Source organism: Rhinatrema bivittatum, chromosome 1 (genome assembly GCF_901001135.1).
Source record: "Rhinatrema bivittatum chromosome 1, aRhiBiv1.1, whole genome shotgun sequence".
In the NCBI taxonomy this organism is placed as follows: domain Eukaryota; kingdom Metazoa; phylum Chordata; class Amphibia; order Gymnophiona; family Rhinatrematidae; genus Rhinatrema; species Rhinatrema bivittatum.
Window position 1 is genome coordinate 263,870,536 of NC_042615.1, and position 14,551 is coordinate 263,885,086.

The 14,551-nt window shown below is 45.9% G+C and overlaps 1 protein-coding gene across 5 annotated transcripts in view; it reads left to right on the forward strand.

Annotated features, from left to right (window-relative positions):
- Nucleotides 1-14,551, forward strand: part of ZNF638 (zinc finger protein 638) — a 497,682-nt gene that overhangs the window by 142,769 nt on the left and 340,362 nt on the right. For all 5 annotated transcript variants that reach the window (XM_029594449.1, XM_029594439.1, XM_029594458.1 and 2 more), the window contains exon 5: nt 7,730-8,082. In XM_029594449.1, coding sequence (XP_029450309.1) covers nt 7,730-8,082 — 353 coding nt within the window. The remainder of the gene's footprint in view (nt 1-7,729; nt 8,083-14,551) is intronic.

The window sequence follows — 14,551 nt, forward strand, 5'->3', positions numbered from 1 at the left end:
TGGTTTCAGCTTTTCACTTAAACCAATCAATTTCATTACCGACCTTTTTCCCCAAACTACACCACTTTCCCTAAAATACACCACTTCATCTTCGACCCCAGAGCCCTTTTCTCACTTCTCATCCCTCACCAAGCCATCCCCCACTACCATTCCAGATGATCAAGCAGCAAGCAAAGCCGCCGAACTAGCTACATTCTTCAAGGAAAAGATCACCAACCTCATTGCGCCGCTTAAGGATAAGACAGTCCCTCTTCAGCTACCCCTCATCACCACAGAGGCTAACATAACTTCAAACTTGGAAACTTTCGAGCCTACATCAGCCATTGAGATCAAAAACGTACTAAAGAAGCTCAAACCAGCATCACACCCCTGGGACGCAATCCCAGCCAACCTTCTCATCTCCATCCCGAATTACATCTCAAAACCTATTGCAGAGATCATCAACTGCTCACTATCACAAGGCCAAGTCCTCGACCCTTTGAAGCTTGCTATACTAAAACCCCTAGTGAAAAAACCAAACCTATCCCCAGAAAACCCAGCCAATTTCCGCCCGATAGCAAACCTCCCGTTCATCGCCAAAATCCTGGAAAGAATAGTAAACAAACAACTCTCGGAATTCTTGGATCAAAACAAAATCCTATCGTCATCACAGTTTGGATTCCGCAAATCCCGTAACACAGAATCCCTCTTAATCTCACTAACAGACTCCATTCTCATGAATTACGACAAAAAACTGCCGTGTCTGATAGGTCAAGGAGAATTATCAGCGGCTTTTGATACTGTGAATCACACCATTCTCCTAGATCGACTATCGGAGATCGGCATCAAAGGTACTGCCCTCAGCTGGTTCAGATCGTTCCTTCAAAACCGTTTCTATAAGGTCAAAATCAACAATAAAGAGTCACACCCCGTCAGCTCCACGTGGGGAGTCCCACAAGGATCCTCACTATCTCCAACTCTTTAACATCTACCTGCTCCCGCTTTGCCAGCTCCTCTCCAATCTAAACCTCATTCATTACTTATACGCAGATGACGTCCAAATCCTTATACCAATTACAGAATCACTTGATAAAACCCTGGATTTCTGGAACACCTGCCTTCAATCCATAAACAACCTTCTGTCAAGCCTCAACTTGATCCTGAACACAGACCAGACTGAGCTACTCTTACTCACCCAAGATGGAAACTATTCACAAACCAACACATTTATCAACCAGTTTTCTCCCCTCAAGTTAGAAACCTAGGAGTCATATTGGATAATCAGCTGAACCTCAAAAGTTTCATCAACAAACCACAAAGGATTGCTTCTTTAAGCTTCAAGTCCTAAAAAGGTTAAGACCCCTCCTCCATCTTCAGGATTACCGGACAGTTCTACAGGCAATCATCTTCGCAAAAATCGATTACTGCAACTCTCTCCTCCTCGGCCTCCCCTCCAACTCCATCAAACCATTACAGATGCTACAAAACGCCACTGCCAGAATTCTGTCCAAGACGAACAGAAGAGAACACATTACTCCAATTCTGCAGAAACTGCACTGGCTACCAATTAAATTTAGAATCCTATACAATCCTAATACAATCCTATACAATCCTAACGATCATTCACAAAGCCATCCACAATATCTCTCCTCTAGATCTCAAGTTCCCTCTGCAACCACGAATACCCTCCAGACCGGTGAGATCAGCTTACAGAAACACCCTACAAGTACCTTCAACCAAATCAGCAGTAAGAAAGAGAGCCCTTTCCATTGCTGGCCCATCTCTTTGGAACTCGCTCCCGCCAGACCTCCGGCTCGAAAGATGCTCAATCTCATTCAAAAAGAGACTCAAAACCTGGTTATTCATCCAAGCTTTCCCTGAATCAGTAGAACAATAGATCCGCTTTCACCACTGAATCCAGGATGCTACTCACCAGAAGAACAACACCCCGGACATTGCTGGTCTTAAATCAGTCATTCCAACAAACTTCTTAAGATTTCTGAGGCCCGGTGTCCCCCCCTTAGGCATCGAGCCAGTTACATTTAGCTCTAGATTTGGCTAGACGGCTAAAGTTGTTTATCCATTTATTCACCCTGTTAACGTTGTGTCTGATCCCAAGTTTTGGCTTCCTTGTTATAATGTAATGCCTTCGTTTGCGTAATTTTATGGTTTAATGTAAACCGAATTGATTTGTAACTTGTTACAAGAATATCGGTATATGAGTCCTAAATAAATAAACCGCAAATAAAAGGGAAAGAGAGCTTACATACATTAGACTGCAAGAGATCCCTTGCATATTACAAGCAGAGAACTCAAGCAATCAGATGTACCTCACAATTTTTTTTGTCTCCTTCTATCCGAATGCTCTGGGAAAAGCAGTAAAGAAGAGAACGCTATCAAACCTGCTAACACAATGTAGCCAATTCTGCTGTGAGTCTCATTCCCTATTGCTCAATGATCCAAGTAAAGCTCATCAGGTTAGAGCAACAACAACTTCATTGACACACCTATATAAAGTTCCAGTTCAAGAAATCTGCAAAGTGACATTGTCATCAGGTCACACATTCACTTCCCATTACTATCTCGATCTGCAGTCAGTGGTGGACAGTATAGTGGGATCAGTGGTATTGTATCATATCCAATGGAAATAATGGCTGTCTACAAATGTTAGATTGCTTATAGCATTCAGACGTTATACTATAGCAAGCAACCTTTAGCTTGGGACTCCCAGACCCATAGCCAAATAAGCCTGCTCATCGAAGGAAAAAAGCAAGTTTGCTTACCATAAATATTTTCCATAGATAGCAGGATGATTTAGCCACGCGTCCCCTCCCATCTCTCTGGAAAGACAGACTGCCATTGCAGATCTGCTGCTTAATCAACAGAGAGGGAAGTACTCAATATGTGCGGGAAGGAGCCGCGCAGCTGCAGAAGAACCTTTTCGAGCTTAGAGAGGAAGTTCTGCCCCATGATGTTCGGATGACGTCACCCAGATAGCATGGCTAAATCTTCCTGCTTTCTACGGAAAATGCAGTTTATGATAAGCAAACTTGCTTTTCCTGTATTTTATCAGGGCAAGGTTTTTGAATTTTCTTATGTATTTGATCATTGACTCCATACTATTTATTTGCATATGCATTAGCCTTCCTCTTCTCTGTTTGAGGTTAGCAGCCAGGTTGAAATTTTGTGTATGTGTGCTGAGTTGCAGAAAACTAAATTGCTTGGATTTACCATTCAGGATGTGGATTACTACTGGAGGTGGTAAAGAATTGTGCAGACAGTTGAAATGAAAACTGCTGCTTTGAGCAGCAGCTGCTTAAAAAATGCTGTATTTCCTAGCGTGTAGGCAGATGCACTCAGGACCAATGGGTATTGTGCTCTTCTGCTAGCAGATGGGAGATGGAGTCAGATTTCAAAGCTGATGTCACTATAGATATACCCCTGCAGTAACCTCAGCTCTTCAGTATCTCTGTCTCCTGGCAGATGCGGACACTATCCCATACACTAGAATAGTGTTAAGAATTACAGAAGAAGAAACAAAATTTACCCTAAGGAAAATTGAGCCCCGCTCTCCTGCGGTGATACCTAAGGGTCCCTCCCCCAGTCGAGAATTCCTGAGGTTGATCTCCGATATCCCTCAGGGGTGTACCTTGGTTCGGTAGCTGGTTCCTGGCAGTGGACTTAGCCCCCCAGTGTGGCTGAAAGGCAGCGGGTGCAGAAACGAGCGCGGCGATGAAGGTAATGGGGGTCAGGCCTTGGAAGCCCTATATCCTCTAGAACCAGTGATCAAGGAACGTCTGCATTTTCCGAAAGTGGACGCTATGGTCTGTGCCGTCTCAAAGAGAACAAAGATTCCTGTTGAGGGAGGGGTGGCATTGAAGGACACTCAGGACAGCCAACTGGATTCCATCCTTAAGCAGGCCTTCAACACAACAGCAATGACACTGCAGATTGCTTCCTGCTGCGCACTGGTGGCACGGTCCTGCTTGCTCCTCTCGAGAGAGGCAAATAACTCCGGAACCTGCAGCAGCCTTCCCCACAAATGCAAACTCAGACCTGGTCTGCACCTCAGCCAGGGGCGTTGCCTCGGTAGTGGCAGCCAGAAGACAACTATGGCTACGGAATTGTCTGCAGACGCGACATCTAAAGCGAATCTCACAAGAATGCCTTTTAAAGGATCTCTCTTGTTCGGAAGCGAATTGGAGAAGTTAGCCAGCAAATGGGGCAAATCCCCAGTACTTCGGCTACCAGAAGATAGGAGTAAAAGATCTGTGTCCCTCCCCAGAAGAACCAAGGGCAGAGGATTGCAGCGCTTTAGACCCTACAGGAACTCGTAGTTCCAGGCACCTCGTCCCTCCGGAAGATCCCAGCCCTTTCGAAACACAGACCAAGAGGGGAGCAGGCCCAGAGGCAGGCTCCAGCTGTGCTACACAACAAGAATGGGCTGACCTTTCCACAGGAAGAGGATATAGGGGGTCAACTTGCCCTCTTCTACCAAAGATGGGTCGAGATAAAATCGGAAAAATGGGTTCTAAACATCATTCGAGAAGGTTACTCTCTGGCGTTCCGCAGCATCCCTAGAGACAAATTTGATATCACCCTGCCACTTCCATTCCAAGAGACTGGCAGTAGAAACCACTCTAACAAGACTACTCAGTCTGAAGGCAATAACTCTGGTTCCCACGCCCCAACAAAATACGGGGTGCTATTCCATCTTTTTTTTTCGTTCCCAAGAAGGAACGATCTTTCCGACCCATCTTGGATCTCAAGAAAGTCAACCATCATCTGCGTGTTCTACACTTCTGCAAGGAAACTCTTCGCTCCGTAATAATGGCAGTAAAACCGGGAGAGTGCCTATCTTCACATCCCAGTCCATCAGGATCACCAGCACTTTCTGCGCTTTGCGATACTGTCACCATTACCAGTTCCGAGCACTACCCTTCGGCCTAGCAACTACCTCCAGACTCTTCACCAAAATCATGGTGGTCGTGGCGGCAACACTGAGAAAGGAAGGGATCTTGGTACACCCTTACGTGGACGATTGGCTAATCAGGGCAAAGTCTTCGGAAGAGAGCTGGCAGGTGACCAGCAGAATCAAGAGCCTACTGCAGGAACTCTGTTGGGTTGTGAACACGGGCAAGAGCAGTCTGCAGCCCTCTCAATCGCTAGAGTACCTGGGGGACTATCTTCAAGTCCTCGGCCTCATGGCATCAACCCTGGAAGTCATCCCTTGGGCAAGGGCCCATATGTGACTGCTCCAGCGCTCCTTACTGTCACTATGGGACCCATTGTCCCAGGACTACTCAGTTCGCCTCCAAGTACCAGCAGAGGTACGTTCTCAGCTCCAGTGGTGGCTACAGAAAGACCACGTAAGCAGAGGAGTAAGCCTATCCCCACCAATCTGGATCTTGCTCACCACGGATGCGACCCTGCGAGGGTGGGGAGCCCACTGTCAGGAACTGATGGCCTAGGGACAATGGAACAAGGAATAACATAAACCGCCTGGAAGCTCGAGCAGTCAGACTAGCATGCTGCAATTCAGCCACAGACTCCGAGGCAAAGCAGTTTGAGTAATTTCGGACAATGCGACAACGATTGCTTACATCAACTGCCAGGGAGGAACCAAGAGCCAGCAGGTCTCTGGAGATAGACCCGCTCATGACATGGGCGGAGATAAACCTACAAGGGATCTCTGCCTCCCTCATCGCAGGAAAAGACGACGTCTCAGAAGAGAGAGCCTGGACCCGGGGGAATCGACACTGTGGACCACAGACTTCCAACTGATAGTAAATCGCTGGGGCCTTTCGTCTCAGTGCCCAAGTCCCCAGGTTTTTCAGCTGCAGTCTCAAGGAATCGACGCTCTCGTCCAGACTTGACCAGAGGAAGACTTACTGTACGCCTCCCCCCCCGCCCCCCCCCCCCCCCCCCATGGCCACTACTGGGCAGGGTCATCTGCAAGATAGAACATCACAGTGGACTAGTTCTACTAGTGGCCCCAGATTGGCCAAGACTACCATGGTATGCAGACATGCAAAAACTCCTTGTGGGGAACCCTCTGTGCCTACCTCCACACAGGGACCTTCTCCAGCAGGGCCCAATTCTCCACGAAGATCCGTCTCTATTTTCTCTTACGGTCTGGCCCTTGAGAGGACTCACTTGAAGAAGCGCGGTTACTCAAAGGCCGTGATTGACACCCAGCTCCAAGCACAAATTCTCCACATCCCTGTCATACGTACGGATCTGGAGAGTATTCGAAGCCTGGTGTGAGGACCGCGGGATTCTCCCGCAGACAGCCAAGATTCCCATGATTCTGGAGTTCCTTCAGGACGGTATGAAGAAGCGGTTATCACTCAACTCACTCAAGGTCTAAGTAGCCGCACTGGCTTACTTCAGAGCAGAAATGGACGGTATCCGGCTATCAACCCATCCAGACTTGTCCCGTTTCCTGAAAGGGGTTAAACAACTCCGACCACCCCTAAAGTGGCTGGTGCCTCTATGGAATCTCAATCTAGCTTTAGACTTCTGAGCTGGGGCTTTCTTCAGACCAACACGTGGTTTGTCACTATGCCTCTTAACATTGAAGACGGCATTCCAGGTAGCAATATTGTCAGCTTTTCGCATCTCCGAACTACAGGGTCTATCCTGTTGGGAACCGTTCCTCAGGTTCATACCTAGAATCATACAACTGCCTACTGACCCCTCCTTCTTTCCAAAAGTGGTTTCCGAGTTTCACTTGAACCAAACCATCTCGCTACCAGCTCCGGATGAACATAAGGACTCGGAAGATTCAAGCCCTTTTCGCCACCTGAATGTCTGCAGACTCCTGGTAAAACTGATCACTCATTCGTTTGTCACAGCGGGAAGAAAGGATAAGTGGCCTCGCGTGCGACCATAGCCCGCTGGATCAAAGACATAATCAAGGCAGCCTAGATAGAGGCAGGAAAGCCCTTACCTCTTCAGGTTAAGGCTCATTCTACGAGGGCCCAGGCAGTCTCTTGGGCAGAAACCAAGCTGCTGTCACCTGCCGAGATGTGTCGGGTGGCGACGTGGTCCTCCATACTCACCTTCTTCAGGTTCTACCGCCTGGATGTTCAGGCTCGGGAAGATGCAGCCTTCACAAGGGCAGTATTAAGTGGGCCATGGGCAGCCTCCCGCCCTGTCCAGGAATAGCTTTTGTACATCCCATTGGTTCTGAGTCCATCTGGCTACACGCTAGGAAATGGAGAAATTACTTACCTGATAATTTCGTTTTCCTTAGTGTAGACAGATGGACTCAGCATCCTGCCCATGGCTGCCCTGGAAAAGGAGAACCTCGGATAACAAACCTCGAGACTAAGCAACTACGGGTAAGCCGCGGCCTACCTCTAGTTCAAGGCACCCACAGTTTGTCCGGTGTTGGCTTTAATTGGTTGAATGCACTGGCGGTCTCCAGTTTCGGAAATTAATTGAACCAGTTCAAGTTTAGTAAAGATATTTAAGCAAAGATATATCCACAATAGCTTTTTGAAGAGAATACTGAAGAGCTGAGGTTACTGCAGGGGTATATCTAGAGTGATGTCAGCTTGAAATCTGACCCTGTCTCCCATCTGCTAGCAGAAGAGCACAGTACCCACTGGTCCTGGGTCCATCTGTCTACCCTAAGGCAAACGAAATTATCAGGTAAGTAATTTCTCTATTCTAAAAACATGATATTTTGGGAGGGCAGAGAGGCCATTAAATGTTTTGGGTTTTTCTTTTTTCTTTTTGACAGAAATGAGGCAGATAAAAAGGAAAATCAGACTCCAAGGAAGCGTGCAGGCTCCAGTGGTTCTAGTCCTCGACGTTCTAGAAGATCAGACTCAAGACACAGAGTTCCACGATCACGGTCTAGGAGCCCTCCTATTTATGGGCGGGCAAGATCAAAAAGTCGAAGCCCAAGGAGAGTATCTCGTCGTAGTCCAGTTCGATCCCGAAGCCCTAGGCGCCGGTCCCGCTCTCCTCGGAAATCCAGATCACCTCATAGGTCTCTGTCCCCACGGCGAGCTAGACACTTGAAGAGTAGTCCAAGGTATCAACGACCTGTCAGTACTGAACAATCTTTGAAGAGGACTGGAAAATCTCCGGGTAAATATTTAGTCACTGCTTAAGTCTGAATTGTGGATAGACCATGTGTAGTGAAAAAATTGAACAGGGAAATAACCAAAGACCAATTTAAAAAATGCTTTTTTTTTTTTTTTAATGTCCATACTGTGATTAAGGAGTATTTGTCTGTCTTGTATTTCCTGACCTTTTTGGCAAAAAAAAAAAAATCATTTCTCCCAAATTTGTCTTCAGTCAATTTAGTTAATTGTCAGTTTAGCTAATGAAATTTGTTAGTCAGGTCCTCGTCTGTGCTATTTCATAAAAATGGTGTTTATTAATAGTTATGTTTCTTTATCAGTGAATTAGCAATGTTGACTTAATTTTCAATTTTGAAATTTTCTAATCTAATTCCACAAGAGGTAACCTCATAAAATACATTTGCATGAGCATACAGTATGATATACATTTGAATGTTGATGTAATACCTAATAGTTCTTTTGTTGAAATGCTAATAAAAGAGAAATTTAGTGATTCAGATCATTCCCCCCCCCCCCCAAAAAAAAATACACTTTTTTTGCTTATCTGAATCAAGCACATTTGTGGAAAGACAGTTTTAGTATAAGCTTAATCCAATTAGCAACAAAAGGACATAACATTGATTTTAGAGTAAACAAAGATCCTTCAAATTCTTTCTGGGCCAGAAGCCATTTTATGTAATGTATTTGTATACAAATATGTATAATTTAGTATTTAAATGGGACTGAACTCATATTTATGTCATGCTGCTTAACCCCTTTTTTCTTTCTAAATTTAATTTCTTCATTGTAAGTCAAATAGTGAAAACATACATTTAACACAGGAAAAAATTAAACAATTTAACTTGTATTATCTACAGTAATGTTCATTTACTTAATACGAGAGAAGAGAGAAAAACTTTTAGATGAAATGAGTTGAGGAAAGCCAAACAAGTTTTGAAGAAAAGTTAGATCTCAAAATTAACTTTGTGCACAACAAATGGCCCTGTGCCCTTGTGATGGCTGCACGTATCAAAGATTTTCAAAATATTTAGATACCTTCAAATAAACACTTGTATTTCATATTACTATGTTTTTTTTCTTTTCATGAGGGATATAGCAAAAACATTTCTAATGTTTAAAAGCTGTTTAAAATTAATTCTAAGTCCCAAAAAGTTGGTTGACTCTGTCTCAAGTTAATCAGTTGAAGATAATTACATGGTTGCTCAAATTCTCTGATACTTCTAACCTCTCAGATTGATTGTTCTGTCTACTTTAAACATACATAGACTCATCTAAGCCAGTGTTTTCCAGATAGTTTGCCTTCAGACCTGATAAGGTGTTCCACAGAAAAGTCATGATTGCTGGGCTCTGCTCTCAGCACCTCACAGAGTAAGAGCCACCAGTGATTGTTCCTTTCTAAGCATGCTTGATTAAGTATGCTGTCTTCTAGCTGCACTATTAATAACCAAGACAATAGCTGAAAATTAGAAATCAATCACAAAAGTAGGGATTCAGCTATATGAAGAACTCTATGAGAAAAGGTGTCGAGCAACAGTCATATCTTGCCACAGTATACTTTTTGGCTTATATTGTCAAGCCCGTGAAGCACTGGGCTTGTCTAATCATAGGTTGCATGGGATATACGGTATTCTCCTTATGGGGCTATATCACAAGTGCAAGCAATGTATAATATGAATCAGCTAATGCGTGCACTTATCTCAATCCACAAGTCAGCAGGTAGTATGTGCAATCCTGAAATGCATCCTCCGACACGGCAGTGTTTCGGAGTGTATAACTCCTTCTTCAGGGAGTTCCAGGTGGCGACATACTGACGAAATGATTCTATGTGGAAACAATTAAGAGTTCTTAGAAGATGCCAACAGCTAATAAATCACAAATGACTCCAGACTGGTAAGGTAGAACTTACTGAATAGCTGTGTACGATCAGTCCATGAGCTGATAAGTGTCTGCTTAAACGCTAGAACAATGATAGGTCAAAAAATGTTACAGCAATAGTTCAAATTTTTTTTACGATATATTTTATGCTTAGAGCGTACTGCGTGAAAGCTATTGTCTGATAGGTGAAAGTACTTACGTGCGCTGTCAAAGTGCAGCCTTTCAGCGATCTGTTCTGCGACTGACAACTAGAGTGCGGCTGAAACGCCATATTTAAAGGGAACTACTCCGATTATTAGAGGAGCAGGCAGGAACTGACGTCTCTCACACCAAATATGGTGTTAACCATATATGGGAAATGACATATGAGAGGGATATTCTGTTTTTGATGAATGTCCATAAAAGGAAAATGATTTCATGATCACGACCATTTTGAAGGAGGTTCTTCAATTTAATGTGATCCATTTATGAGAGATGACATGGCAGGCTCGGCCATATTGGAAGTGCGATCAAATGAGGGTGAACCACTCCGTTGGCATCTTCTAAGAACTCTTAATTGTTTCCACATAGAATCATTTTGTCATTATGTCGCCACCTGGAACTCCCTGAAGAAGGAGTTATACATTCCGAAACACTGCCGTGTCGGAGGATGCATTTCAGGATTGCACATACTACCTGCTGACTTGTGGATTGAGATAAGTGCACACATTAGCTGATTCACATTATACATTGCTTGCACTTGATATAGCCCCGTAAGGAGAATACCGTATGTCCCATGCAACCTATGATTAGACAAGCCCAGTGCTTCACGGGCTTGACAATATAAGCCAAAAAGTATACTGTGGCAAGATATGACGGTTGCTCGAAACCTTTTCTCAGAGTTCTTCATATAGCCGAATCCCTACTTTTGTGATTGTCTTCTAGCTGCAGCATAAGCCCTTAGGTGTTAATTAATGGGCACCATGGAAGGCATGCATAGCTAAGCTTTTTTTTTTATTTTTTTTTATTTTTTTTAAATTAATAAGCAGAACTGAATTAGCCATGACATGGGTGATATCCAGTGGCACGGAATGGACCCATCTCTCCTAGCTAGTAAAGAAGATTTTAGTTCTACTGAGTATATATGGGAATTCCCATGCAGATGTTTCCTCGTGAGTAGTCTCTTGTTGCTTTTTGTTCGAGCACCGCACAGATGGGTACTCTCCTTATTTTTCTCATATTCCTGCACTTTTCTTCAGTGACTTAAAAAATAGCCACTGCTATTATTGGCATCGGTAACCTGGGATAGACTTAGTTTTTGGGTACTTGCCAGGTTCTTATGGGCCTGGATTGGCCACCGTTGGAAACAGGATGCTGGACTTGATGGACCCTTGGTCTGACCCAGTATGGCAAGTTCTTATGTTTTACTTTATAGTTTCTTCACTGTCTGTAGCACCAACTCCAGCACTTCTAAATAAAAAGAATGGAGACTTGCCTCCTCAGGATGTCTGGCAAAAATAAGGCCACAGTAAGTGGGTTCAAAAACATTTGCAGTAAGGTAATGTCTTTTAGCAATGGATGCAAACTTTTAGCACTGCCTGGGACCAGAGCATAAGAACATGAGATGGCCATGCTGGGTCAGACCAAGAGTCCATCAAGCCCAGCATCCTGCTTCCAACAGTGGCTAATCCAAGTCAAAACTACCTGGCAAGTACCCAAACATTAAATAGATTGCAAGCTACTATTCTCCTAGGACAAGCAGGATGGTAGTCCACACACACATGGAGGACGTCATCTGAGAATATAGCATGTCCTAATCTACGTGGCCACATGGGGTCCCTCTTCAATCTCATTTTCTTTTGCGCAGAGCTTTTGCATTGCGGTTTGTGAGCTTGTGTGTGTGTGTGTTTTTTTTTTTTTTTTTTAGTATCAGCGGAAAAATGTGCATAGATTCCTCAGTTTTTCGTGGTTTTCTCAAATTAGGTCCATCTTTGGTTCCCCTCGCTTCCTAATCTGTGTTTTGCCAGTTCAATAAGTTTCTTTTTGCTTCATTTCCCCATGGCGATGGTGCCTCTGTGCCCTTCGGCATCGATAGTTCGCCACCTCTGTGTCGTTTTTTGGTTCGTGTCATGGCCTCATCTGGTTTTTGCCGATGCCCCCAGTGCCCAAGCATTATGTCCATCATGGACCTGTACAAAGTGTACATCCTTTCCCCGAGGGCATCACACAACATTGAGGGGTGCCACATTTGTGACCAAATGATCCTGAAGGGAAGTCAAGCGTGCCTTGATAAGATGGAGAAGCTCTTCAGGGTGAGCAAGTCAAATCATCAACATCTGCATTGGTGGCATCGATGCCAAAGGACCGAGGAGCTGCATTGATGGACACAGAGCCCTTGACACCAGCAGGGACCGACTGCTATTGGTCTCTTCCAGGTTGAGGATGTCAGGTTCGTTGTCATTGACCTCTGCATCGGGGAAAGACCGGGCCGAAGAAGCATTGGCACTGGAGGCTTCAATGCATAGTGCCAGGCTTGGGTTGATGCCAGTGCTTGCTGTGATGCCCCCGAAGCGATCCCGCAGCATAGTGTCAATCCTCTATTGATGCTGGGGTTCCACAACAGTCTCCACTGGTCCAGGTGTCAGATGCCGATCCACCTAGAGGCTCCGAGGAAGATCTGGCCGACCCTCCTACCTCCCAGTCCGTTTTGGCATCAGCAACCTTCGAGGAGGATTTAGAGCGCAGAGTCCATCTGGTGGTCAATCAAGAGTTCCAGGACATAAAGCCAGTGGCACAAGCATTACCTGTGCTGGGGCTCTTTTTGCAGTAACCCTGCTGGAGTGCCTTAATGTGCTTATCTGTATCTTACCGACCCAGCTGGTGTCAGTTCCCGGACAGCCATCGGTGGCCTGCAGGGCACTGATGCTTCCCCTGAGAAATCGGTGGTCGTTGGCGGTTCCTATGAGGAGGAGGCCTCTGTGCCCGTGGTGCTACTGCTGTGGCTTGCAGCCTTCTGTCCAGCTTTGCCGTGGCTGGTAAAACCTGTGTACATGCCCCTGGATGAAGGCAGAGCACGTAAGACCCCACCCCTGAGGATTACAGTGAGGATGAGGTGCCTTATCCCTCGGAAGACTCGGGAGGGTCTCCCACTGAGGACCTGACCTTTGCAGGTTTCGTGCGAGCAATGGCAGAGGCCAAGATGCTGGAGAGTCTCCGGTTTGTGAGGCTCTTGAAGACACTTTGGCAGTCCCAGTACATGAAATCTTTAAGGAGTTGCTGTTGAGGATTTGGGAGCACCCACATCATAGTTCCTCTTGTTAACAGGAAGGCAGACAGGGTTTACTTCACCCAACAGGCTGCCGGATTCAAGATGCTTCAGCTGGCACACGAATCAATAGTGGTCAAATCTGCTCTCAAGAAGCTAAGCGCTCTCGGACCCATGCATCTGCACCCTCGGGATGGAATCACAGAGTGCTGCATGCCCTTGGCAAGAGTTTGTTTTTTTTTTCAGGGGGCTATGCGCATTGCCTCCTACCAGCTCTACATAAGCCAGTACTCTGGCAACCTCTGGAAGCAAATGCAGGAGGTGGCCGAACTGCTGCCTCAGCAGGACACTTTTGTCGCTGGTGCATCAGGGCCTGGAGTGAGGGTAACATGAGGTGAGCTTCACCTGCGATGTTGTCGAGACTGTAGCGAGGGTCTCAGCAGCCGCAATTGGCGCCTGCACAATGGCATGGCTGCGGGATTTGGATCTCCGACGGAAGGTACAGGAGCAACATGGTGACCTGTTTGTGCACAGGAGAGAATCTTGTCATAGATAGGGTGAGGGACACAGTGGCCCAGTTGCGGGATCAGCCTCCAGCAACTTTCCGCTAGCACTTCAGTCCCGCTCTCCTCAGCCAGGAGGTCGGCGAGACACGGGCAGAGGAAATATTATCCTCCAGCCTCTCCTGGTCCCAGAGGGTGAGCTCTTGCGGCCATCCCAGGCAGAAGCGAGTTCTCAAGCCCCCTCTAGCGTGCCAGCCAAATTCTGGGATCTGGTTAAGATTGGATCGTAGGGAGGATCAGCCAACCACCCGTACCTGAGATGTTGGACCCCCTTCCCCACCACCAGTCTGTGGTAGGCTACGGTTCTTCACAAACTGGTGGCCCAGTGTAACCTTAGACCAGTGGGTTTTGTCTGTCTGCCAGGGGTACCGATTGAACCTATTGGATGTCCCTCCAAATTTTCCCCCTTGCCTGATCGTGCATACAGTACTACTGCTTCTGGAGCTCTCTGCCCTCTTAACAGCCAGAGTGGTCGATCCTGTCCCACCAGGATAAAAGTCAGGGATTCTACTCAGTTCTTCCTGTTTCCAAAGAGAACAGGGAGAGTTTGTCCCATCCTAGACTTAAAGCCTTAAACAGGTTTTGCAAAAGAGAAATGTTCAAGATGATTTCTCTGTGCACCCTGATTCCCTTCCTGCAAAAAGGGGACTGGCTATGCTCCCTCGATTTAAAGGACGCATACATTCACATCGAGATCTTTCCAGGTCACAGGAAGTATCTGATTTGTGGTGGAAAAACAGCACTTCCAGTACAGTGTGGTGCTGTTTGGGCTAGTGTCTGCCCCACGTGTT